The 27,427-nt window shown below is 49.9% G+C and overlaps 1 protein-coding gene across 3 annotated transcripts in view; it reads left to right on the forward strand.

Annotated features, from left to right (window-relative positions):
* Nucleotides 1–27,427, forward strand: part of DBH (dopamine beta-hydroxylase) — a 50,592-nt gene that overhangs the window by 5,875 nt on the left and 17,290 nt on the right. For 2 of the 3 annotated variants that reach the window (XM_083161111.1, XM_083161112.1), the window contains exons 2-6: nucleotides 11,890–12,036; nucleotides 13,357–13,614; nucleotides 16,855–17,031; nucleotides 17,804–17,906; nucleotides 19,882–20,048. In XM_083161111.1, coding sequence (XP_083017237.1) covers nucleotides 11,890–12,036; nucleotides 13,357–13,614; nucleotides 16,855–17,031; nucleotides 17,804–17,906; nucleotides 19,882–20,048 — 852 coding nt within the window. Of the gene's footprint in view, nucleotides 1–5,731; nucleotides 6,068–11,889; nucleotides 12,037–13,356; nucleotides 13,615–16,854; nucleotides 17,032–17,803; nucleotides 17,907–19,881; nucleotides 20,049–27,427 lie in introns of those variants that run through there. The other variant, XM_083161110.1, reaches the window with a different exon arrangement.

Here is a 27,427-nt window from a genome sequence, read left to right on the forward strand (position 1 = left end):
GGCTTAATACATCTGCCCCAGTGTGTCTTAGAATCTCCTGCGGATTGTAGGATGGCTTGCTGTGCAAGATGTATGCAAAAATCACTGTGTAATATGTGTGCAAAAATCAATGTACAATATGTGTGCAATAATCACTGTGCAATATGAGTGCAATTATCACTGTGCAATATATGTGCAATCATCACTGTGCAATATGCGTGCAATTATCACTGTGTAATATGCGTGCAATTATCGCTGTGAAATATGTGTGCAGTTATCACTGTGCAATATGTGTGCCGTTATCACTGTACAATATATGCAATTATCTCTGTGCAATTATCACTGTGTAATATGCGTGCAATTATCACTGTGCAATTATCACTGTGTAATATGCGTGCAATTATCACTGTGCAATATGTGTGCAGTTATCACTGTGCAATATGCGTGAAGTTATCACTGTGCAATATGAATGCAGTTATCACTGTGCAATATGCGTTAAGTTATCACTGTGCAATATGCGTGCAATTATCGCTGTGCAATATGCGTGCAGTTATCACTGTGCAATATGAGTGCAGTTATCGCTGCTCCCCTGTTAGTGATAAGTGGACACACCAGATACAGAAGGTCACATGTCAGTGGGGCCCTTATGGAGGTGCAGAGCTTATTAGCCCATGTGGGCACTCCCCATCCCGTCATATATGTGTACCCTGATATGTGACCACCTGTGACCCTCTGTGACATAGGGCAGGTAGGTGTCCGCCAGCACTGTCCCTACAGCCTGCAGGTGTGGTCTGTATCCATGACAGCTGCATGTAACTAATGGAGATAACACGTCATACTCTGGGTAACATAATGAGGTTGGGATATTACTGCTGCCGATCAGTAATCAGATGTTCCCGGCCAGTCCCGCGGTGCCCGGGGTGAGGTCTACCACCCGCAGGAGAGCACAAGATGTGAAGGTCCCAGTGACCCCGGTTATCGCACAGCCACAGGGCCCCAACAACAATGAGAACTCCTGCCCCGGGCCCAGCAATGAAATGGTTAACCTCCTCATTCCCTCCATGTACAGAGCTGATAATCGCGGTTCTAGGTTATTTGGAGCCTTCTGTGTTGTCTCCGGCGGTAACTGGCAGGTTCCCCTCAGACAAGCAGCTTCTTATGTTGGGAACAGCTTGGGGCGTACGCAGAAGTCAGCAGAGGCTGGAACCCACAGGCCTTCTGTTCTCATCACACAGGCTCACGCCAAGAGATGTCATCCCATGTGCCGAGGAGCTGACAATCCACCAGCCTGCCACTCTCTGCTGTCATTTCTACAGTATCCAGGCAGTCAGTCAGTAGGACGACATGCATCAGGTCCACAGGCTCAGAAAGACGACATGATCATGGTTGACGGACACACAAATGGTCAATGTGTTTTTCATGTTTCCCACCATGTGCCGGATTTACCATCCACGCGGACCACGACTGGGAAAGTAACCTGAGCGACCATTCCCACAAGGGTATACACTTCTACCAGTGGCGTATCCAGGGGTGGGGCCCAACCAGTGGTGCAAGTGTGGCGGTATGGGGTCGTACGGCATACCGCTAAAATATTTTGTGCTGGTACTCCATACCGCCATAACAAATGACCCAGAGAGCGCAGGTTCGCGCCATGATGTTGTGACGTCATGGCATTCCTATCGTGCGGGCCGCGGCTCTTCAGATTATGCCAGCCAGGAAGAGGCGGCACTGACACGCGGGTAACTGAAAAGTCCTGCCGCTAACCGAGGATGGAAAATAAAGACAGACCTCCCTGTGCTGGTGATACTGGACGCCTGTATCCCTTCACATAGCCATGTATATCCCTACAAATGCACCCTTACCACCCCTCTATCTCATTACATAACCATGCTGGTAAGAGAAGGCGCTGCGCTCGGCACCCTGGTGGATCTGAAATCCTCTTCATCGCTGGGAAAGCAGAATTTAATGTAAAAGGTTTCAAGATCTAAGCGGAGCCGTCCAGATTTAAGGGGACTGTCTGCTTATTGAGATAAATGTATGAACTGGCCCATTGCTCTTTTGAACAACCTTGAGGTAGGCCCTATGTATGGAAGTAGTAATAGATGATAATGACATTTACATTAATGCGCAGTTCAGCTACTTGTTTATAGAGGGAGGATGAAGCGGCTAGTTGGTCTTGTACTTTGGCCATGGCCATGTATTTTATGCTCAATGTCTAGGTTCCTGTTGCAGCATCTCCTTACAGCCATGTAGAAATGATTCTGTCAAATCTATCTATATACAAAATTGTAAATCCTTCTGTGTTTTTTCTTAATTCAGATGTCAATGACCATACCAATGGATGTAAATCCTCAGGGATGGTAAATCGCAAAGTACATAATATACTTCACTGCCTAGTCCAGAGTGCTGTAAATTTGGTTATGCCCCTTTTGTCATGTAGCTACTCCCCCTAATGTCATATGACCATGCCCATTTTTCTACTTGCACCACAGGGCCCAGCGGTTGGTGTGGCAGTAGGTGTGGCTTCCCTATTTGCATTTTAGACTGTGCTGCACCCCCACAGCTGGAGCGGACACTGGCCTCTAGTGACAGTGGTGCCGAAAGCGGGGGTACTAATTACCACGGGCCCAGGTCTGAGTCTGATGGAGGGGTCCCTGATACCTTGCAGCATCAGCTCTTCTCTTCCCAGCACATACTGTTGTTGGTTGGGCTGCAGTGTGGCCATCGAGGGGCTTAAAGTACTATTTGCTCTGCATTTATTTCTAAGGGTGCATGGCCATCACCGCCTGCTGCATTCCTGGCTGCTTCGCCCCGCCCCTGTCTGATACTGCAACATTCCTGGCGGCATCCCCCCCGTCACTGCCATGATACTGCCGGCTGCCTCCACCTGCCCCTGCCTGATACTGCAATATTCCCGGCTGCCTCCCTTCGCCTTATATTGCAACATTCCCGGCTGATGCCCCTCCCCTGCCTGATCCTGCAACATTCCTGGATGCCTTCCCACGCTTGATACTGCAACATTCCCGGCTACCTTCCCCCGCCCCTGCCTGATACTGCAATATTCCCGGCTGCCTGCCCCTGCCTGATTCTGCAACATTCCCAGCTGCCTCCTCCCATCCTGCCTCCCTTCGCCAGATAGTGCAACATTCCCGGCTTATGCCCCTCCCCTGCCTTATCCTGCAACATTCCCAGATCCCTTCCCCCGCCCTTGCCTGTTACTGCAACATTCCCGCTTGCCTCCCCTTGTCCCTGCCTGATACTGCAATATTCCTGGCTGCCTCCCACTGTGCCTGCCTGATACTGCAACATTCCGGGCTGCCTCCCCCCATCCCTGCCTGATCCTGCAACATTCCCAGATGCCTTCCCACGCTTGATACTGCCACATTCCTGGCTACCTCCCCCCGACCCTGCCTGATGTTGCAACATTCCCGGCTGCCTTCCCCCCGCCCCTGCCTGATACTGCAACATTCCGGGCTGCCTCCCCCCATCCCTGCCTGATACTGCTACATTCCCAGCTGCCTCCCCCCGCCCCTGCCTGATACTGCAACATTCCCAGCTGTCGCCCCTGCCTGATACTGCAACATTCCCAGCTGCCTCCCCCTGCCTGATACTGCTACATTCCCAGCTGCCTCCCCCCGCCTGATATTGCAACATTCCAGGCTGCCTCCCCTTGTCCCTGCTTGATACTGCAACATTCCGGACTGCTTCCCCCCATCCCTGCCTGGTGCTGCAACATTCCCGGCTGCCTCCCCCCGCCCCTGCCTGATACTGCTACATTCCCGGCTGCCTTGCCCCTGCCTGATACTGCTACATTCCCAGCTGCCTCTCCCCGCCCCTGCCTGATACTGCTACATTACCAGCTGCCTCCCCCCGCCCCTGCCTGATACTGCAACATTCCCAGCTGTCGCCCCTGCCTGATACTGCAACATTCCCAGCTGCCTCCCCCTGCCTGATACTGCTACATTCCCAGCTGCCTCCCCCCGCCTGATATTGCAACATTCCAGGCTGCCTCTCCTTGTCCCTGCTTGATACTGCAACATTCCGGACTGCCTCCCCCCATCCCTGCCTGATGCTGCAACATTCCCAGCTGCCTCCCCCATCCCTGCCTGATCCTGCAACATTCCCAGCTGCCACCCCCTGCCTGATACTGCTACATTTCCGGCTGCCTTGCCCCTGCCTGATACTGCTACATTCCCAGCTGCCTCTCCCCGCCCCTGCCTGATACTGCTACATTCCCAGCTGCCTCACCCTGCCCCTGCCTGATACTGCAACATTCCCAGCTGTCGCCCCTGCCTGATACTGCAACATTCCCAGCTGCCTCCCCCTGCCTGATACTGCTACATTTCCAGCTGCCTCCTTCTGCCTGATACTGCTACATTCCCAGCTGTCGCCCCTGCCTGATACTGCAAAATTCCCAGCTGCCTCCCCCTGCCTGATACTGCTACATTTCCAGCTGCCTCCCCTTGTCCCTGCTTGATACTGCAACATTCCGGACTGCTTCCCCCCATCCCTGCCTGATCCTGCAACATTCCCGGCTGCCTCCCCCCGCCCCTGCCTGATACTGCAACATTCCGGGCTGCCTCCCCCATCCCAGCCTGATCCTGCAACATTCCCAGCTGCCACCCCCTGCCTGATACTGCTACATTCCCGGCTGCCTTCCCCCTGCCCCTGCCTGATACTGCTACATTCCCAGCTGCCTCTCCCCGCCCCTGCCTGATACTGCTACATTCCCAGCTGCCTCCCCCCCCCGCCGCTGCCTGATACTGCTTCATTCCCAGCTGCCTCACCCCGCCCCTGCCTGATACTGCTACATTCCCAGCTGCCTCTCCCCGCCCCTGCCTGATACTGCTACATTCCCAGCTGCCTCACCCCGCCCCTGCCTGATACTGCTACATTCCCAGCTGCCTCTCCCCGCCCCTGCCTGATACTGCTACATTCCCAGCTGCCTCCCCCCCCGCCGCTGCCTGATACTGCTTCATTCCCAGCTGCCTCACCCCGCCCCTGCCTGATACTGCTACATTCCCAGCTGCCTCTCCCCGCCCCTGCCTGATACTGCAACATTCCCAGCTGCCTCCCCCCCCCGCCGCTGCCTGATACTGCTACATTCCCAGCTGCCTCACCCGCCCCTGCCTGATACTGCAACATTCCCAGTTGCCTCCCCCCACCTGATACTGCTACATTCCCAGCTGCCTCACCCCGCCCCTGCCTGATACTGCAACATTCCTAGCAGCTGCCTCCCTCCGCCCTTGTCTGATACTGCATCATTCCCGATTGTCTCCCCCTGCCCCTGCCTGACACTGAAACATTCCCGGCTGCCTCCACTCATCCTTGTCTGATACGGCAACATTCCCATGGGAATGCTTCTAAGTGAAAAATGGTGATGTTGCCCGTAGCAACCAATCAGATTCCGTCTATCATTTTCTAGAATGCAATCGTTCAGTCACAGGCCCTCACCGCATTCTCTGTGGTGTCCCCTGACCTGTAGTGGTGATGCTGGTGACCAGGTGGGGATATTGGTTGGGCAGCAGCTGTCTATTAGATATGTCACAGGCACATAACCTGCATGTGGAACTAGAATTAGGGCCCATTAGTGTCTGGCAGCCAATCCGGCCTGTATGACCTGAGGGCCCAGAGCACAATCAGATTTGCAGAAGGGAAATGTAATTATGAACCTTTGCTGACACAACCTGCAGTCAGGAGCGGCCGTATAAGAGTCGGTCGCCAACTCTGCGCCCCTCCGTCACCTACTCAGATGGCTGAGAGCAAACCCTGCAGCTTCTACCAGCTGCGGATGAGGAAAGTGGTCCCCATCTACTTCACCATGATAGGCCTGTTCCTGGCACTGTTCCTGGTGTCTCTCCATGGAACGTCCCCAGTGAGCAGCCCGTTCCCGTATACCGTCCCCCTGGATCCTCAGGGCTCCCTCCAGCTCTTCTGGAACGTCAGTTACACGGAGCAGGTTGTATATTTCCAGATCCTCATCAAAGATCTTACATTTGGGATGATTTTCGGGATGTCAGACAGAGGCGAGTTTGAAGGAGCTGATCTGGCCGTGCTGTGGAGCGACGGAAGGAACTCCTACTTCGGGGTAAGATGTAGCTGTTGTCCTGGTAGATGCTGCGTGTAGTGATGCCTTTCAGTGGCCGACCAAACTGTACTCTTCGTAAGCCACGTGGCAAAGAATCATTCCCAGGATGTCGCAATGATTAGTTATATACGGGTAATATACAGGTAAGGGTTATATACAGGTGAGGGTTATATACAGAAATAGGGTTACATACGGGGTACGGGTTATATACGAAGTGAGGGCTATACCCCTGCTAGTGCCCAGCCTTACCCCATGGTTCCTGGACACAATGTTTGGGGTATGGGGGGTGATTCTGGTTGATTTGCAAAAGCAAACTCCTTCTTTAATGGGCAAAACCATGCTGCACTGCAGGGGGGGGGGGGCAGATGTAACATGTGCAGAGAGAGTTACATTTGGGTGGGGGATGTTCAAATAAATCTAAATGACAGTGTAAGAATAATGCAGCCAGTATTTACCCTGCACAGAAACAACATAGCTCACACAAATATAACTCTCTCTGCACCTGTTACATCTGCCCCACCTGCAGTGCAGCATGGTGTTTTTCATTAAAGAGGGAGTTTGCTTTTGCAAATCAACCAGAATCACGCCCTGACCTATATGACTTGTTACAGCACAGGGTGGCGTAGAACGGAGCTGTCCAGGGTGCTGAGCAAACAGCAAGCTGCCATCATGTTACACACGGCTGTTCCTGTATACACTGCCTAGTTCCTGTACACGCTGCCTAGTTCCTGTACACACTGCCTAGTTCCTGTACACGCTGCCTAGTTCCTGTATGCGCTGCCTAGTTCCTGTATGCGCTGCCTAGTTCCTGTATACGCTGCCTAGTTCCTGTATACGCTGCCTAGTTCCTGTACACGCTGCCTAGTTACTATATACGTTGCCTAGTTCCTGTACACGCTGCCTAGTTCCTGTATACGCTGCCTAGTTCCTGTATACGCTTCCTAGTTCCTGTTTATGCTGCCTAGTTCCTGTATACACTGCCTAGTTCCTGTACACGCTGCCTAGTTCCTGTACACGCTGCCTAGTTCCTGTACACGCTGCCTAGTTCCTGTACATGCTGCCTAGTTCCTGTTTATGCTGCCTAGTTCCTGTATACGCTGCCTAGTTCCTGTTTATGCTGCCTAGTTCCTGTATACGCTGCCTAGTGAAGACATATAAGGTTCGGATCACCTACAACATGCAGGAAAATAAGAATTATATTATTTCATTGATCAATATTAATAAAATATTTCCAGACAAAGAAACACAGAATAGAGAACCTCAGAGTGAGTTCTGCACACCTGGCCCCAGGGTAGTGCATGCATCTGAGAGATGTCACTGGCCCCAGGTGAACACGTGCACGGAAATCAGAAGTCATTGCGTCTTAGTGATGTCACTGGCCCCAGGTGAGCGCATGCATCTTAGTGATGTCACTGTCCCCAGGAGACCACATGCACGGCGAACAGAAGTCATTGCGTCTTAGTGATGTCACTGGCCCCAGGTGAGCGCATGCATCTTAGTGATGTCACTGTCCCCAGGAGACCACGTGCACGGCGATCAGAAGTCATTGCGTCTTTGTGATGTCACTGGCCCCGGGTGAGCGCATGCATCTTAGTGATGTCACTGTCCCCAGGAGACCACGTGCACGGCGATCAGAAGTCATTGCGTCTTTGTGATGTCACTGGCCCCAGGAGACCACATGCACGGCGATCAGAAGTCATTGCGTCTTAGTGATGTCACTGGCCCCAGGAGACCACATGCATGGCAGTCAGAACTCAGTGCGTCTTAGTGATGTCACTGGTGTATATGTGATTGGAGTCTGATGGATACGAGCTCCTTGCCTTGTACTGAGTTACAGGCTGTAGGATGGAGTCTGCCCTACTTTTCTATATCCTTCCCATACGCTGCAGAGTGGGAGGACAGGTGCACGATGTGGCAGGTACACGAGGCTCTGTAGGAAGTGTGAAGGGGGCAACAGATGAGGCCCCTTATGTAAGTAATAGATGCAGGATCCTTCTACTCTTCAGAACAGATGCTAAGAGACACACACTGAATTGTTGTACTGGAGAATATATGGTCATATGCTAGGACAGTACACATCATCTGTGATCGCCGATCCTTATACAACACATATCACAATGCAGTGCGTGCGTTATGGGGCGTACACACAGAGCAATTCCAGGACTATTATAGCGATCTGACAGGAAAGTAAGCACACATCGCCCGTGTGTACAACCCATAGCCATGGCAATGCGCAGCCCCCTGCATCGCCATCTCCTGACTACAAAATCTAGTGGTGGGAACACTGGTCCGCACAGGAGCATCTCTGTGTGCTGAGCGATCTGTCCGGACCTACATTGCTTCGCCTGGGGCTTCAGTCACCCCGCGTGTATGCCACGTTACAGACAATCTGCAATTTCTGTGCATATACAGTACAATGATAACATATATCAATACTAGTAAGCCAGCTCGAAGCAAAAGCTTCGAAAGCTAGTCTGCTACCTTCTGTGTTTGTGCATGTGTGAGAAAGAGATGTATTTGCACTCTCTGCCAGCAGTGTTTTAGAGACCAGCAGGGACGATGTTGCACAATATTTCAAGAAATGAAATATAACTCAGTATGCACAGCGGGTTGGGATCATTTGGTCTACAGCATGATGGTCGACAGTCATTAGGTCAACATGGGAAAAGGGCGACATGGGTATAGGTCGACATGGGAAAAGGTCGACATGGTTCTAAGTCGAATGGTCATTGGCTCGACAGGTTGTTAGTTTGACAATGTCTAGGTCGACAGTGAAAAGGCCGACATGGGTTTTTCCACAGTTTTTTTTAACCTGAATGTCAACACATTCGACATGGTCACAGTTTAAAGTGCACTGCATCCCCTGCGCTCGCTACGCTCGGCACACTATTTTATTCTCCCACCACGCCCTAGTGGATGGTAGGGCATGAAATACCGCCTGTCGGCACATGTCGGCTCAGAAAACATTGAAAACCCCCATGTAGACCTTTTGACTGTCGACCTAGACACTGTCGAACTAATGACCTGTCGAACTAACGACCTGTCGACCTCGAACCATGTCGACCTTTTTTATGTCGACCTAGACCCATGTCGACCTAATGGTGTCGACCTAATGACTACCATAATGCTGTAGACCAAATGAACGCATCCCTGCACAGCAATGGTGGGACATAAATATGTAAGCAGTCCTGTATAAAAGTGGTTGATAATGGTATTGGATGACTCCTATCCTGATACACACTTTAGTACTGCTGTGTCATTAATCATACAAAGGTACAAATATTTACACTGACAACATATAGAAATAACATAAAGAGGAAAATGACGTGGTATTGGACAATGAGGCAGAACCGGTGCCTCGTGCCTCAATACAACCAAAAGTATCAAATCTTTAGGGCATGTGGATTACAATGACCGAACTAATAGTAAATCATAGTGTATTAGACTGCTGTAGTCAGTGTAAGTTTTCCTTGTAAGAGGATGAGTACTCATAGAGGCTCAACCGAACGCCTGCACCCCCGACTGAATCGGACGAAGAGGCGGCGGGGCAAAAACGCGCATGTGCAGACTCCGCCCCATCGGAACGGGGCCAAACCAAGTCTTAATGAATCACCCCCAGAATGCCAGAGCTGTAGCGGAACTCAGTGGCGTAACTAGATATCTGCAGGCCCCATAGCAAACATTTGTAAGGGCCCCATGTACCATCAAATGGTTAAATATATATATATAACACTAGGTGATTCATCGCGCCCTACGGGTGCTCTTCACACCATCGTGAGGGGCTGCGCCCCCTTAACCTGTGAATGTATTTATTGCTTGGGGAGTGTTGGGTGCAAGGGGCTATGGGTGGGGGAAGGTGGTTAGGGGTTGGTGTGGGTGGGGTGGTGGGTGCGGGGATACTGTGGGTGGTGTAGGTGGGGTGTGAAGTCCTATTATGTATTGTACGCTTCTGTGCTCTGCTTCCCCTCCATGCACTTATGGCCGAGCGGGGAGCGGCGCCGGCTGCCACTCAGACGTGGTCACAGGCAGCATACCGCCCATGATAGGTGCCGGCTCTAGGCCCTCTCATGGGCGGATAGCTGTGGATAGAATGAGCCGAGAGATGGCGGGGGATGCTGCTGGGGGGAGCGTGGTGGAAAGTGGGGATACAGCTGGGCGATCAGGGGGGGGGGGGGGGGCTCGGGATACATCTTCTCTTGCTCATCACAGCTGATAGGCTGCCCAATCTGTCACTCTATGACTCAGTAGTGCTAGATATATATTTATATAAATCAGTAGTGCTAAGGTGTGTGTGTGTGTGTGTGTGTGTGTGTGTATATATATATATATATCAGTAGTGCTAAAGTGTATGTATGTATGTATGTATATATATATATATATATATATATATATATATATATATATATATATATAAAAATCAGTAGTGCTAGGGTACATTACAGGCAGCAGAAGAGGAGGCACAGAGCAGGGGAAGGCTGCAGTGCTCAGTATTGGGCATCACTTGGGATAATGCTCACCCCTCTTCATAGCTGCTGCATGCCAGGGGACAGTGCTGCTGCTGAGCTTCCTCTCTCACATGCATGGTCCATAGGCAAGCTGCATCCGGCCAATCAGAGGCCGCCCTTCATTGCACAGCATGCCAGGATTTGTAGTCTCTAGCAGCAGGGTGGTGGGGAATGGAATGATTTGTAGTACAGAACTACACACTGATCCCAGCAGCCGGCTGTCCCTCACCTGTGTCAGCTCCTCTCCTCCAGCATGTTCCCTGTCATCTATTCTCTGTTTGATTATCACATGGGCAGTGACATGTAGCATACCTCCCAACTTTTTCAGTTGAAGAATAGGGGCGTAGTGTATACAAATAAGGGTACGGCTTATGCAAATTATGCAACACCCCATTTCCGCCCGCTGAATAGACCAATGCGCACAGCGTCTATTCTGTAAGATTGGGAGGGACTCCCAACTGCCCCCCCCCCCCCGCAGCGGGACACTGCTGGCCGCGGGAGGGGCGGGACAGTTGGGAGGTGTGCATGTAGCATGTATGTAGTTACTGTAGATACAGCAGTGTGTGTGTGATCATCACATGGGTATCTCCTTCTCTTGCGATTTGATAGGCTACTCGATCTGTCACTCTATGACTCCGCCCAGCGTTATACACACAGTCACAGAGTGACAGATCTGGGCAAATATATAAGAGATATATGTCTCTTTGACAGGGAAGGTGGGCCCCTTTGAGCCCTGGGCCCCATAGCAGCTGCACTCCCTGCACCTATGGTAGTTACGCCCTTCGCAGTACTTATCAGTAGTGTTGTGCAGAGTCCTAATCCCATGTGCAGGATCAGGACGTCCGCATTTTGCCTGGTAAGCTTGTTCACCCTGAGATTCTAGTTAAAAACCTCTATGAGGTACTTTCACTTTAAGCTGTGACAGTTTTTACTTTCACTCTGAGCTTTACAAAGGAATAATGTGATCCATCTAGTGGCCAGTGGTGGTACTTCACCACATATAGGTGAGGAGTAGTTATCCTTCTATATATCATTTATATACTCTGTGTGTGTGTATGTATGTGTATATATATATATATATATATATATATATATATATATATATGTCTAGTGTCTGTGTGACTCTGAAACACTGCCATCAGTTGGCAGCATATGAAGCTACATCTCCTAGTGTTCGAAGCGTTAGCTTTGAGCATCAGAGGTGACTATCACATTGGTAAATGCAGCTCTTGGAGACCTGCGCAGTAGGTGCACCTGTGTGAGTAGGTTACCTTTATACCCTGCCCTGTATCTTCACCCTCCCATTCTTATGCTCAGGACGCCTGGAGCGATGAACAGGGGCAGCTTCATATGGATTCCCACCAGGACTACCAGCTGCTGTTGGCTCGGAAGGCCTCAGAGGGTCTCTACCTGGTCTTCAGACGGCCCTTCTCCACCTGTGACCCCAGGGATTACCTCATCGAGGTACGGAGGCGATCATGCGCTGTGAGGCACATTATTAGGGCTGGCAGTGGAAGAGGATGATGATGAGGCATTGTATGGAGGTATTACAGTGTGGGCCTTGGGTACCAGTCCTGGCTATAACCACACTCTTCGGGGGCCTACCTCCTCAGTAATCATAATGGGGGAGGGGCATGCACACAGGGGAGTGGCCTAGTCCAAGGTGGACACTAAATGGGCAGCTGTATCTGAGGGGGCACAATACACCGTCCGTGGTCCTCCTGCCATTGTGAGCCCAGGGCCCAGTCAGTGTTGGACTCGGGTATGAAGGGCCCACCATGGCAGATGCAGCGGTAGGGGCCAATGTTTACAGGGTTTAGCCAGCTCCACAGGGTGAGACTATACCCCACAGAGGATTGAATGCCCATTAGAGACCCTGGGCCAGATTCTCTAATCTTCAAAAGTGATAAAAAGGAGAGTGATAAACAGCCAGCCAATCAGCTCCTGGCTGACATTTTTCAAACACAGTCTGTGACATGGCAGGCAGGAGCTGATTGGCTGTCTGTCTATCACTCTCCATTTTATCACTTTTGAAGCTTAGAGAATCCGGCCCCATGTAACTATAACACTATACAATGTGTCCTCTGAATGCTCTCTCTGGAAACTGACATTAGAGGGGGATATAATGGGTCATAAGTTCGACCCAATTTAGGTCAACTCTCAATAGGTCGACCACTATTGGTCGACAGCACGTAGGTTGACACCTTACAAAAGACGACATGGTATAGATCAACAGGGACGAAAGGTCGAAACAAGCAATAGGTCAACGGAACCGGTCAACATGAAAAAGGAGGACATTAATTTTTCACAGGTTTTTGGTGTCTATGTCAACTTACGTCGACATAGACACCGTATCAGTGTACTGCGTCCCCGCGGGTGGCTCGCTTCGCTTCGCATTATTATAATCTCCCCCTATCTCCACGTGGATAGTAAAGTGTGAAAACAATACCTGTTCTGGAAAAAAAAAATTTAAACTCATGTCGGCTTTTTCTATATCAACCTATTGCTTGTGTTAACTCTTTGTCAACCTAAGACATGTCAACCTATTTAACGTGACGACCTATGGCCTTTCGACCAATAGTGGTCAACCTATAAGTTTCAACCTAATTAGTGTCAACCCATCGATCGCATACCATTAAAGGAAGGGGTGGGGCCTCCAGACCATGTGACCCACCAGGGATGTCCCCTGTTACTCTATGGGCCAGTCCGTCAGTGGGCCAGCTACTCCTTGGCAGCCCATGTTGGAGCTTGATCATGTTTTCCCTATATGTTCCTATTCTGCAGGACGGAACTGTGCACATTATCTACGCCCTGCTGGAGAGACCCTTCCAGTCCTTGTCTGCTATCAATATCTCCACCCTCCACCGGGGGCTGCAGAGGGTCCAGCTGCTGAAGTCAGAGGTCAACATGCCCCCCCTGCCCAATGATGTCATAACAATGGATGTCCGAGCCCCAGGCGTTCTCATCCCGGACAAGGAAACGACTTACTGGTGTTATATTACCGAGCTCCCGCCTCAGTTCTCCAAGCATCATATTGTCATGGTAACACTGATATATCTACCGCGTTAGTGCCTGGTACCGCTAGGGCAGGCGTAGGAAACCAGTGGCTCTCCAGCTGTTGTGAAACTACAAGTCCCAGCATGCCTTGCCACAGTTTTGCTGTTAGGGGGTGCTAAAACTGTGGCAAGGCATGCTGGAACTTGTATATTCACAACAGCTGGCGAGACACAGGTTGCCTATGTATGTGTGTTTTTTTTTAAAGGCCTCTCGCAGCGCTCAAACCTTGGGTTCAGTACAAGCTAGGACAGGGCTGGGCAATTGCGGACCTCCAGATGTTGAGGAACTACACATCCCAGCATGCCTTGCATCAGTTTCAGCATGGCCACATAGCAAAACTAATGCTAAGCATCCTGGGATGTGTAGTTCCTCAACATCTGGAGGGCTGCAATTGCCCAGCCCTGAGCTAGGATGTTCACATATGATTCATTGATAATGTCCAAAAGGCAGCACAATCCACTTTTCTTAAAAAGTCAGCATACATTTTATTCAAAAAAGCATGAAAAACTCCAGACAAAAAAAAAACATGAAAAACTCCAACATATAGGGGGAAATTTACTAAAGGAAATTTGAAAAAAATAGGTGTATTTGTATCCAGAAATACACTTATTTTTGACATTTACTATCCCGAAAATACGGCAATTCATATTAGTATTGATAGCACATCAATACGAATACGAATTGCCGTATTTTCGGGATAGTAAATGTAATAAGTGTATTTCTGGATACAAATACACCTATTTTTTTACAAATTTCCTTCAGTAAATTTCCCCCATAATCACAATAAAAAGGTATTTCCTCTCACAAAAACAAATGTCACTACACCGTCAAGAGGTCAAACCAGACCTTTTCCAGGTTCTCTCTCTCTCTCTCTTTTTTTTTTTTAAAGCGGCAATCATTTACCCTGCAAAGTTTGATTTTGAAGTGTAGATGATTGCCGCTTTAAAAAAACTGGAGATTTCTTCCAAAATCTCTCACTTTCTGAATATCTCATCCTATTAAATCTCACCCATAGTCTCTCCCGTTGTTAACTACCCTCCTGCATTCCGCATGAGACTCCCTGACATAGCAGCAATCGGGTGTGGTATATGGTCGCGACAGTCGGGATCCCGACAGTCATCAGCCCGACATCAGGATCCCGACTGACCGGACTCAGACAGCATGGCGAGCGCAACAAAGCCAGGAACGCCAGGCGACAGCGCTCAGCTCTGCCGCAGGAACGCCAGGCGACGGCGCTCAGCTCTGCCACAGGACTTTCAGGCGACAGCGCTCAGCTCTGCCGCAGGAACGTCAGGTGACAGCGCTCAGGGGTGACAGCGCTCATTTCTGCCATAGGAACTTCAGGCAACAGCAATCAGCTCTGCCGCAGAAACGTCAGGCGCCAGCGCTCAGCTCTGCCGCAGGAACGTCAGGTGACAGCGCTCAGGGGTGACAGCGCTCAGTTCTGCCGCAGGAACTTCAGGCAACAGCAATCAGCTCTGCCACAGGAACGTCAGGGTACAGAGCTCAGCTCTGCCGCATGAACATCAGACGACGGCGCTCAGTTCTGCAGCAGGAATGTCAGGCGACAGCGCTCAGCTCTGCGCAGGAACGTCAGGCGACCGCTCAGCTCTGCTGCAGTAACACCATGCGACTGCGCTCAGCTCTGCCGCAGGAACGTCAGGCGACAGCGCTCAGCTATGCCGCAGGAACTTCAGGCGACAGCGCTCAGCTCTGCCGCAGGAACGTCAGGCAACATCGCTCAGCTCTGCCGCAGGAACGTCAGGCGACAGCCATCAGCTCTGCTGCAGGAACGCCAGGCGAAAACGCTCAGCTCTGTCGCAGGAACGTCAGACAGCAGCGCTCAGCTCTGCCACAGGAACGTCAGGCGACAGCCATCAGCTCTGCCGCAGGAACGCCAGGCGAAAACGCTCAGCTCTGTCGCAGGAACGTCAGACGACAGCGCTCATCTCTGCCACAGGAACGCAGGGCGAAAGCGCTCAGGTCTGCTGCAGGAACATCAGGCGACAGCGCTCAGCTCTGCCGCAGGAACGTCTGATGACAGCGCTCAGCTCTGCTGCAGGAACGTCCAGTGCCAGATTAAGCCTTCGGGGGGCCCAGGGCACTTTAGACCGGGGGGCCCCCTTGCACTTGTCATTACTGGCCACAAACTGCATGGGGGAATGTTACACTGTCAAAACACAGAGTAAAGGCAGTATAAGCTTGGTCAATGGGTAACTGCAGGTTATCTATCTATCTATCTATATACACACACACACACACACACACACACACACACACACACGCATGCATGCATGCATACATACATACATGCCACATGAAAAGCCTGTGTTTTTCCCTCTGCACCTTACTCTGTAGGAGACCTCACAGTCCCAGTGCTGCCTCTGATTAAAAACCCTCCCATGACTAGGCTGCTGCTGTTATCCAGCCTGAGAAGCATGTAATGAGCTCCACCAATCAGAGCTCAGCACAAATGTCTCAGCCTCTGCCCTCTGGTGCAAAGTGTCATGGGACTTAGTCAACTCCCAGTAATGCACTGCACACTTGGCTCCCAATGCTCAGCACCATTAATCATTGTCACATTGGCAGATAGGTGAAGCTGCAGCACTACCCCGCTCCAATGCACAAAACCTTTAGCTAAAAAAAAAAATACATGCCAACCACAGGGGCCTCTAGCTAGAGGGGGGCCCAGGGGCACTGACCCCTTGTGCCCCCATTATAATCCAGCCCGGGGAACGTCAGGCGACAGCGCTCAGCTCTGCCGCAGGAACATCAGACGACAGCGCTCAGCTCGGCCGCAGGAACGACAGGCGAAAGTGCTCAGCTCTGCTGCAGGAACGTCAGGCGACTCAGCTCTGTCTGAGGGAACGATGTAAACGTCCCATCTAGTTATTGGCCCGGTCCCTGAGGTTAAGTGAGGCCAGAGGTACCCCGAGTGATGTTGCTTTGGTGCGGGCGATGGCGACGTATGAGGACGCAGTAATCGGTATTACAGCATATAGGGGTAAAAATGGGCGCCACAGACCTTGCACATTTTGCCACACAGATGTGCGCCAGAGGAGGAGAAGATGCGGCATCTGCATAAAGGCGCAGACCGGCATTCACCAATAGTCGCTGCTGCAACTCACTGGAGTGATGTCATGGGTGCCACATTAGCAGAATACTGAAGGATAGATATTAAGCCCCAATACAGTCCCTGTAACCTGTGGTTGTCCCTCTGCGCAGTATGAACCGGTGATCACCAGAGGCCATGAGGCCATAGTCCATCACATTGAGGTCTTCCAGTGCGCCGATGAGTATGACGCTATCCCTCACTACAGCGGGCCCTGCGACTCCAAGATGAAACCGGAGACCATCAACTACTGCAGGCACGTGCTAGCTGCCTGGGCTATGGGAGCGCAGGTCAGTACAGGGGTGCTACACTGGGATGCCATCATATCTTATATACACAACTTGCACCAAGGCCAGTGCTAGGATGGGGCAGATCGGAGAGGCATTTATAGGGTGGGACAGATCGGAGGGGCAGTGCTAGGATGGGGCAGTGCTAGGATTGGGCAGATTGAAGGGCCAGTGCTTGCTGGGGCAGATTGGAGGGCCAGTTATAGAGTCGGGCAGATTGGAGGGCCAGTTATAGGGTGGGGCAGATCGTAGGGCCAGTGTTAGGTGGGACAGATTGGAGGGCCAGTTATAGGGTGGGGCAGATCGTAGGGCCAGTGCTAGGGTGGGGCAGATCGTAGGGGTAGGGTGGAGCAAATCAGAGGGCCAGTTATAAGGTGGGGCAGATCAGTAGGGTGGGACAAATCGGAGGGCCAGTGTTAGGGTGGGGTCGATCAGAGGGCCAGTGTAAGGGTGGGGCAGATTAGAAGGACAGTTATAAGGTGGGGCAGATCAGTAGGGTGGGGCAAATCGGAGGGCCAGTGTTAGGGTGGGGCAGATCAGAAGGACAGTTATAAGGTGGGCATATCGGAGGGGCAGTTATAGGGTGGGGACGATCAGAGGGCCAGTGTAAGGGTGGGGCAGATTGGACAGCCACCTGGGCACGCAGACCCCCCCCAAGCCACCGTTTTACTTGGGGGTCTGCACGCCCAGGTGGGCACAGAGCGGCCATGGCACCGGTTACTTTCTCTGTAACTTGTCTCCTCCATTGTGGTCTCCGATGTCTTGTATCTCTCAGGCCTTTTACTACCCGAAAGATGTTGGTCTGCCGTTCGGGGGTCCCCGGGCTTCCAGATTCCTGCGCCTGGAGGTTCATTATCACAACCCACTGCAACTCAAAGGTGACTCCGCCCGGCTGCTGGGGTTCTGTGTGTGTTGTGTCTTAGGGACCTATTTATCATATAACATTTGCGTGATGTATTTTCCCCACCAAAAGTAAATTTTCAGCCCATATAAGGATCCCATCAATGTACCATGGAGGGGGACAGACATTTACCATTGCCCCTGTAGCTTCCTATATGGGGGGCTGCCAGGCTGTTACATCAACCATGCATGGTCCCCGCAGATAATGATATCTATAGATGTCATCACCCCCACAGCCAGCGCCAGATAAGGGTCCAAATGGGCCTGGAGCTAAAATGTATTGAGGAACCATTGTGTACTGTTACAGGGGGTGTGGCCAATGCTGTGTGGGTGTGGTCTATACAGGGGGTGTGACCAGTGCTGCGTGGGTGTGGTCTATACAGGGGTGTGTGACGCGTGCCATGTGAGAGCGTGTGCTCTGTCTGGTGCCACGTGGCACAGCTATGACCGCAGCAAGCCACGCCCCCTCAGAGGGACTCTATGGGCCACGTATGGTAACGATATGTGACGTCTCCCTACGCATGCCGCGGAGTGATTGCAGTAATGATCCCCCAATCCTGTACATCATTCGCAGAGAGGCCCTAGGACCTGCGTCTCCCCCCCCCTATGCAGAGCATTTCCCCCTGTAAATCCATGCAGAGCATTGCATCGTCATATTGTATGACACTCTTGCAGATAGGCCGCAGAGCATTTCCCCCTGTAAATCCATGCAGGCCATTGCATCGTCTTACTGTAGTAGTTAGGCCGCAGAGCGTTTCGCTGCCTGTCTCATTCTTTATGCATAAGCCACAGAGCGTCTCTCCGCCTGTTTGCCTGCAAATCTGGCAGCTAATTGGCAGAGCATGTCATCTGCCTCCTGCCTTTACTGTACATAATCTGCAGAGCATTTCATCTTCTCCCTGCCTGTCAGCGCTGCGGAGATTATGACACGCGGTAGGGGATTAGGAGCGCCAGCGCTGAGATATTTTCTGTTGAGAAGGAGAAAAATGAGTCTTTTTATAAATCTATATAGAAAACCCACAGAGATGTCTCTTAATAAGAGAGCGATGATATACTGTGCGTATAAATAGCAGGCGAGAGCTCCCTAGCAACCCGCAGCTGGTTCCGAGCCCCGCAGTGTAAGCTGGCACTTATAGCTGTGTAGCTGGGGCGCAGGCAGGATGGGGCTAATGTGCGCCACTTCTGGGGACCCCTGCCAGCCTACTTATTCCTGATGCAATAGCCCATTGTGTGACGCGTGCCATGTGAGAAGCGGGTGCTCTGTCTGGTGCCACGTGGCACAGCTATGACCACAGCGTGCCATGCCCCCTCAGAGGGACTCTATGGGCCACGTAGTGTAACGTAGTGTGACATCTCCCTGTGCATGCCCGCAGAGTGGTCGCAGACCCACGTGCTAGGGAAGGACATCGATGGCGGATGGTCGCTGATCGATGTTTTCCTTTCAGTGGCAGTATCTTTACCCAGTCGGTGGTGGCACTCCGATGTTTGCCGCTGTTCCCACTGGCTCTACATATCATAATGGCAAAGTGCTGGGTATTAGCCAGGGCCAGGTCTGCCACCAGAAAGTGTGGGGCCTGGGACTGACCATTATACCTGATAGATTCCAGTCCCGGGCCCCCCAGGACTACCGTCAGTCCCACCCCTGATGGCGGCCCTGCCCAGGCGCATATCCGACAGCGGCTCGGGTGCTCACTACAGAACACTTGTATAGGATTTGCCAGCACACCCACCATACATCAGAGAAGTATTGGGGCGACCCCCCCCCCCCCCCCAATATTAAACTGCCTGATCCCCCAGATCTTGGCTGGTTTCAGTCGATCCCCTGACGAATCATCCGTGGACATCGCTCGTCAGATTGGCGGTGCCGGATGTGTGGGGGGCCGCGAAGGCGGATCTGACCAATCTCTTCTCTGACCTAAACTGGTTTTCCTCTTCCTCTGGTTCCTTCCATAGGTCTGAGAGATGTGTCTGGCATCCGCCTGCATTACACCCCATCCCTGCGACGCTTTGATGCTGGAATCATAGAGCTTGGTCTGGTGTACACTCCAATGATGGCCATCCCACCGCGCCAGAGAGAGTTTGTGCTCACCGGGTACTGTACAGATAAATGCACTCAGACGGTAAGTGTCCATCGTTCTAGGGGTGGGAGGTCCTAGTAACAGGGGATGCCTCACTGGAGTCAGAGGCACAAAGGAAGAAGTGCCCCAATGATCACAGAAGGTTCCCTGATACCTCTCGGCTCCAGGTCTGTGCTGTCCAGGCCGGTACTGGTCCCACAGTGACAAAGGGATTCCCCCGACCCTTCCTCTGCAGGTTGCCCCTGTTATAGTTGGACTGGTCCAGACTGTCCAGCCCGGTGCTGGCTAACACTGACTTTTAGTGTAGTGGGACCAGTCCAACTAGTAAGAGGGAGGGGTCCTGCTGCCATAAGGGCAACCAGACCCAAACTGGTCAGCACCAAGAGCACTGGTAATCGGTACAATTCTAATCAACTCTGCAACTTGACATGGAGTAAAAGTGAGGTTCTTAGCATTACGTCTGGCAAACACATATGGGCCCCGCCTACTGCTTAACAGCCAGGTGACCTCATCACATTCCTAAGGTTCAAGTCTATGGGGGCGGGTCTTGCTGTCATTAAGCCCCACCCCCATTCAGGTAAATGCCGTGATTCGCAGCTCTTTGGTTGGTCCTAACTACGTGATTTGCATAATTTTAGTCTCAACCCTTCCCTGAAGAGCCATGAATGCCGGAATTTGACTGGCAGAGGGAGGGGGTGTGATGGCTGATGTGGGGCCCCGCTAAATGCGAGAGGCTCGCCCACCCTGAGAGGGGGACCTGATTTTTCAGGAGGGTAGGTAAGTATGCCCCGTGGCATCTTACTAGAGGTAAGTAGCAGCTTAAGTAATAGAAGGGGATTCATTCAGCAGAGGTAGTGCCAATATTCAAAAAAGGAAGATCCCGCTAATTACAGACCCGTTAGTTTAACATCAATTGTGGGTAAACTATTTGAAGGATTTTTAAGGGATGGTATCCAGGAATATTTAGATCATCACCGTCTACTCAGTACTAACCAACATGGGTTCGTGAAAAATCGTTCATGCCAAACTAATCTACTAGGGTTCTATGAAGAGGTTAGCAAAAACCTCGATAATGGAAATGCTGTAGATGTGATTTTCCTAGATTTCGCTAAAGCATTTGATACTGTCCCACACAAGAGATTGATTAATAAAATGGAGAACCTAGGATTGGGTGAAAATATCTGCAGATGGGTAGGGAATTGGCTATGTAATAGAGAACAAAGAGTGGTTGTGAATAGTGCCGTATCAGATATGATACCAGTACTAAGTGGAGTGCCCCAGGGTTCGGTTTTGGGGCCCATTTTGTTTAACATTTTTATTAACGATATTGGGATAGGGTTACTCAGCAATGTATCCATCTTTGCGGACGATACAAAACTTAGCAAAGTCATTAACCCCTTCCCGACATTTGACGTACATTTACGTCATGGCCGGGAAGCACTTCCCGACACATGGCGTAAATGTACGTCATGGCTTTAAACTGTCACCGCGTCTATAGACGCGGTGACAGTTTCAACATGTCTGCTGTCCCTGACAGCAGACATGTCCGTGCATGCCCCGGGGGGGCTGCGATGCCGCCCCCCCGTCGGCGATCGCTGTGATTGGCTGTTCAGTGTGAACAGCCATTCACAGCGTTTTCCTGTGTCACCGGCGAATAACGTTCGCCGGTGACACGGGATCAGAGGTGATTGGTGCTGTAAAGTACAGCACCAATCACCGCGGGGTGTAAGGGTGACACTGGTGTCACCCCACCTCACCCCGCCCGCCCCCAAAGGCCGTGATTGGTCCGTCGGACCGACGGACCAATCACAGCCAAGGAGGGGGATTTAAACTAACGGTGACTGCACTGCAGACGCCATTCCGGTCTGGAAAGCGTGCAGTGCGGTCACCGTACCCCCCTGCCGCCATACTGACCAGAACCTTGCTGCCTGCAATACTTACTTGATCGCTGCTGATTGATTACTGGATCCTGTTCAATAATTGTGCCTGTGAAATTGTGCTGCTGCACTGTATTAGCTAGATAGATAGAGAGATAGAGAGATAGATAGAGAGATAGATAGAGAGATAGATAGAGAGATAGATAGAGAGAGATAGAGAGAGATAGAGAGAGATAGAGAGAGATAGAGAGAGATAGAGAGAGAGATAGTGTCAGAGAGTGCTATATTTTGTGCTGCTGCAGTGTGATATAGTTATAGATAGAGAGAGAGAGATAGAGAGAGAGAGATAGAGAGAGAGGCCTACTGACAGAGTGCTATATTTTGTGCTGCTGCAGTGTGATAGTTATAGAGAGATAGAGAGAGAGAGATAGAGAGAGATAGTGACAGATTGTGCTATATATTTTTTATATAACTGACTGCTGCCCCCTCCTTTTGTGCTGATCAGTATAAATTAACTGATCAGTAACTTTTTGGGGGCGCAGGGTTTTTTTTATATATAGATATACCTGTGAGTGCTGCTGCTGCAGTGTCATAGAGTGTTAGATAGAGAGAGATAGTGATAGAGAGTGCTAAATTTTGTGTCTGCTGTCCCCGCCTTTTGTGCTGATCACTATATCTGAGGTGATCAGCAACTTTTTTGGGGGTACAGAGGTTTTTTTTTTTTTATATATACCTGTCAGTTGCACCAAAGGTTGTGCACCTGCTGCACCTCACTGGTAATCAGTGTCGCATCACTGATCACCTTTTTTTTTTGTGTGTGTGCTGTGGGGTATTTTTTTAATTTTTTTTTTTACACACACTGTGATTTTGTGGGTGTCCTGTGGCCGCTGTGCGCTGATCAGTGACGTACATCACTGATCATCTCTTTCGGCACAGGGTTGATCTATTTTTTTTTTTTTTTTGATCAAATTCCTGTTGCCTTTGAGCGCTGTTCAGTGACAGACGTTACTGACCAACATCTGTGCTCAATTTTTGGCGCAGGACCTTTTTTTTTTTTAACCCCTTTTTTTTTTTTTTAACCCCTTTTTTTTTTTTTAACCCCTTCATTTTTTTTTTTTTTATTGGTATAAAGCATTTTTTTTTTTTTCTGCACCACATACACAATACACACTACATACCCCCCGGATTGAAATAAAGTTTGTGCCCCCCCCTACACTATACACGTGTTGAAACATTTCACTACCGGTAACACAAAAAATAAAAATGGCATCCCAAATGTCCTCCCAAATGTCCTCCCAAATGTCCTCCCAATCATCCAGGAGAATGTATTCAGTGGAGGAGGCATATGCCATGCTTGCTTCAGACTCTGACACAGGCAGTGATGCAAGCGGGGAATTTGAAGGATTTGCCTTAAGCTCCTCTTCCTCCTCTGCTGATGAGGGACCCCCTCAAAGACGCCCCCGTAGATCAGCTGAGATTCCCCCCCCAATAATTGATCTAGTATGGACCCCACCACCAGACAATTTTGAGCCCCAGGTTCCTGAGTTTTTGGGCATGCCAGGAATCCAATTTGATTCCACAGGTCTCAGAGAAATTGACTTTTTCAAATTATTTTTCTCTGATGATTTTATAAATTTAATGGTGGACCAAACTAATTTATATGCCCAGCAGTTTATTGCTCAAAACCCCACGTCATCATTTGCTAGGTGGACCCCTGTAGATGCAGTAGAGATGATGACGTTTTGGGGTCTGGTGTTTCATATGGGCATAGTAAAAAAGCCAGAAATTAGGCAATATTGGAGTACAGATGTTCTGTACAGTACTCCATTTTACCGTATGGCCATGCCCCGGACTCGATTTGAGACAATTCTTAAATTCATACATTACACCGATAATGCACAGTGCCCACCCAGAGATGATCCCACCTTTGACCGGCTATTCAAAGTCAGGCCGGTCATTGATCATTTCAGTGCCAAATTTGAAGAGGTGTACATCCCTGAAAAATTTATTTGTATCGACGAGTCCCTTATACATTTTAAAGGAAGGGTTAAATTCCGCCAGTACCTTCCCAGTAAGAGGGCAAGGTATGGCATAAAAATGTATAAGCTGTGTGAAAGCACCTCAGGGTACACCCACAGGTTTAGGGTTTATGAAGGGAAGGATTCAAGAATTCAACCGCCAGAATGCCCCCCCTCCCTCGTAGGTGTTAGTGGGAAAATTGTCTGGGATTTAGTGCACCCCTTCCTGGATAAAGGTTATCACCTCTATGTGGATAACTTTTACACTAGCATCCCCCTGTTTAAGGCCCTTGGTTCAAGAGGTACAGCAGCTTGCGGTACTGTGCGCAAGAACCAAAGAGGCCTCCCAAAAACGCACATTGCCCAAGTAATGAGAAGGGGTGAAAGCAGGGGAATATGCACCGAAAATATGTTGTTGGTCAAATATAAGGACAAGAGGGATGTCCTTATACTGACAACAATTCACGGAGACAGTACCACCTCCGTCCCTGTACGAGGTACCAGTACCCACACCTCAAAACCTAATTGTATCCTGGATTACAATAGGTACATGGGCGGAGTGGATCTTTCAGATCAGGTACTGAAGCCGTACAGTGCCCTGCGGAAAACAAAAATCTGGTACAAGAAGGTGGCCGTGTATATCATCCAGATGGCACTGTATAACGCTTACGTGCTATTCCGTTCTACCGGCCAGAGGGGGACATTTATGCACTTTCAAGAGGAAGTCATAAAGGGCCTAATATTTGGGAACCAGCAGGCAGAGGGCCCCAGTACTTCTAGTACTGGCCCCCGTATTGTACCAGGGCAGCATTTTCCTGATGAAATCCCCTCCACTGGAAAAAAGGGCAGGACACAAAAAAGGTGCAAAGTTTGCTATAAAAAGGGAATAAGAAAGCAAACTATTTTCCAGTGTGACACTTGCCCCGACAAACCCGGCCTATGTATAAAGGAGTGTTTTAAATTATACCACACATCTATGGAATATTAGGTTCATAATTTCACCGTGCTTCGGGGGTCTTGCTAATGCCATATAGCACCCACCATTCATTCCACCAGAATCTGAGCCGCAAAATCCAAAAATCACTCCTTCCCTTCTGAGTCCTGCCATGCACCCAACTGGTATTTTTTGGTCACATGTGAGGCATTGCCGTACTCGGGAGATATTGGGGCACAGATTTTGGGGTGCTTTTTCTCCTTCATACCTTCTGAAAATGAAAAATTTTGAGCCAGAACTGCATTTTTGTGTAAAAAATGTAATTTTTCTTTTTCACTGCCCACTTGTATCAAAATTGGTGAAACCCCTGGGGGTTTTAAATGTACACTATACCCCTAGATGAATTCCCTGAGGGGTGTAGTTTTCAAAATGGGGTGACTTGTGGGGGGGTTCCACTGTATTGGTGCTTGGGGGGTCTTGCTAATGCGACATAGCACCCACCAAAATTCCACCAGAATTTGTGCTGCAAACTCCAAATATCACTCCTTCCCTTCTGAGTCCTGCCACTTTTTGGTCACACATGAGGCATTGCCGTACTCGGGAGAAATTGGGGCACAGATTTTGGGGTGCTTTGTCTCCTTCATTCCTTGTGAAAATGAAATATTTTGAGCCAGAACTGCATTTTTGTGTAAAAAATGTAATTTTTCATTTTCACTGCCCACTTGTATCAAAATTGGTGAAACCCCTGGGGGTTTGAAATGTACACTATACCCCTAGATGAATTCCCTGAGGGGTGTAGTTTGCAAAATGGGGTGACTTGTGGGGGGGTTCCACTGTATTGGTGCAACATAGCACCCACCATTCATTCCACCAGAATCTGTGCTGCAAAATCCAAAAATCACTCCTTCCCTTCTGAGTCCTGCCATGCACCCAACTGGTATTTTTTGGTCACATGTGAGGCATTGCCGTACTCGGGAGAAATTGGGGCACAGATTTTGGGGTGCTTTTTCTCCTTCATACCTTCTGAAAATGAAAAATTTTGAGCCAGAACTGCATTTTTGTGTAAAAAATGTAATTTTTCTTTTTCACTGCCCACTTGTATCAAAATTGGTGAAACCCCTGGGGGTTTTAAATGTACACTATACCCCTAGATGAATTCCCTGAGGGGTGTAGTTTGCAAAATGGGGTCACTTGTGGGGGGGTTCTACTGTATTGGTGCTTGGGGGGTCTTGCTAATGCGACATAGCACCCACCAAAATTCCACCAGAATCTGAGCTGCAAAATCCAAAAATCACTCCTTCCCTTTTGAGTCCTGCCATGCACCCAACTGGTATTTTTTGGTCACATGTGAGGCATTGCCGTACTCGGGAGAAATTGGGGCACAGATTTTGGGGTGCTTTTTCTCCTTCATATCTTCTGAAAATGAAAAATTTTGAGCCAGAACTGCATTTTTGTGTAAAAAATGTAATTTTTCATGTTCACTGCCCACTTGTATCAAAATTGGTGAAACCCCTGGGGGTTTGAAATGTACACTATACCCCTAGATGAATTCCCTGAGGGGTGTAGTTTGCAAAATGGGGTGACTTGTGGGGGGGTTCCACTGTATTGGTGCTTGGGGGGTCTTGCTAATGCGACATAGCACCCACCAAAATTCCACCAGAATCTGAGCCACAAAATCCAAAAATCACTCCTTCCGTTCTGAGTCCTGCCATGCACCCAACTGGTATTTTTTGGTCACATGTGAGGCATTGCCGTACTCGGAAGAAATTGGGGCACATATTTTGGGGTGCTTTTTCTCCTTCATACCTTCTGAAAATGAAAAATTGTGAGCCAGAACTGCATTTTTGTGTAAAAAAATGTAATTTTTCATTTTCACTGCCCACTTGTATCAAAATTGGTGAAACCCCTGGGGGTTTGAAATGTACACTATACCCCTAGATGAATTCCCTGAGGGGTGTACTTTGCAAAATGGGGTGACTTGTGGGGGGGTTCCACTGTATTGGTGCAACATAGCACCCACCATTCATTCCACCAGAATGTGTGCTGCAAAATCCAAAAATCACTCCTTCCGTTCTGAGTCCTGCCATGCACCCAACTGGTATTTTTTGGTCACATGTGAGGCATTGCCGTACTCGGGAGATATTGGGGCACAGATTTTGGGGTGCTTTTTCTCCTTCATACCTTCTGAAAATGAAAAATTTTGAGCCAGAACTGCATTTTTGTGTAAAAAAATGTAATTTTTCATTTTCACTGCCCACTTGTATCAAAATTGGTGAAACCCCTGGGGGTTTTAAATGTACACTATACCCCTAGATGAATTCCCTGAGGGGTGTAGTTTGCAAAATGGGGTCACTTGTGGGGGGGTTCCACTGTATTGGTGCTTGGGGGGTCTTGCTAATGCGACATAGCACCCACCAAAATTCCACCAGAATCTGAGCTGCAAAATCCAAAAATCACTCCTTCCCTTCTGAGTCCTGCCATGCACCCAACTGGTATTTTTTGGTCACATGTGAGGCATTGCCGTACTCGGGAGAAATTGGGGCACAGATTTTGGGGTGCTTTTTCTCCTTCATACCTTCTGAAAATGAAAAA

This window comes from Crinia signifera, chromosome 9 (assembly GCF_055691185.1).
Source record: "Crinia signifera chromosome 9, ASM5569118v1, whole genome shotgun sequence".
Classification (NCBI taxonomy): domain Eukaryota; kingdom Metazoa; phylum Chordata; class Amphibia; order Anura; family Myobatrachidae; genus Crinia; species Crinia signifera.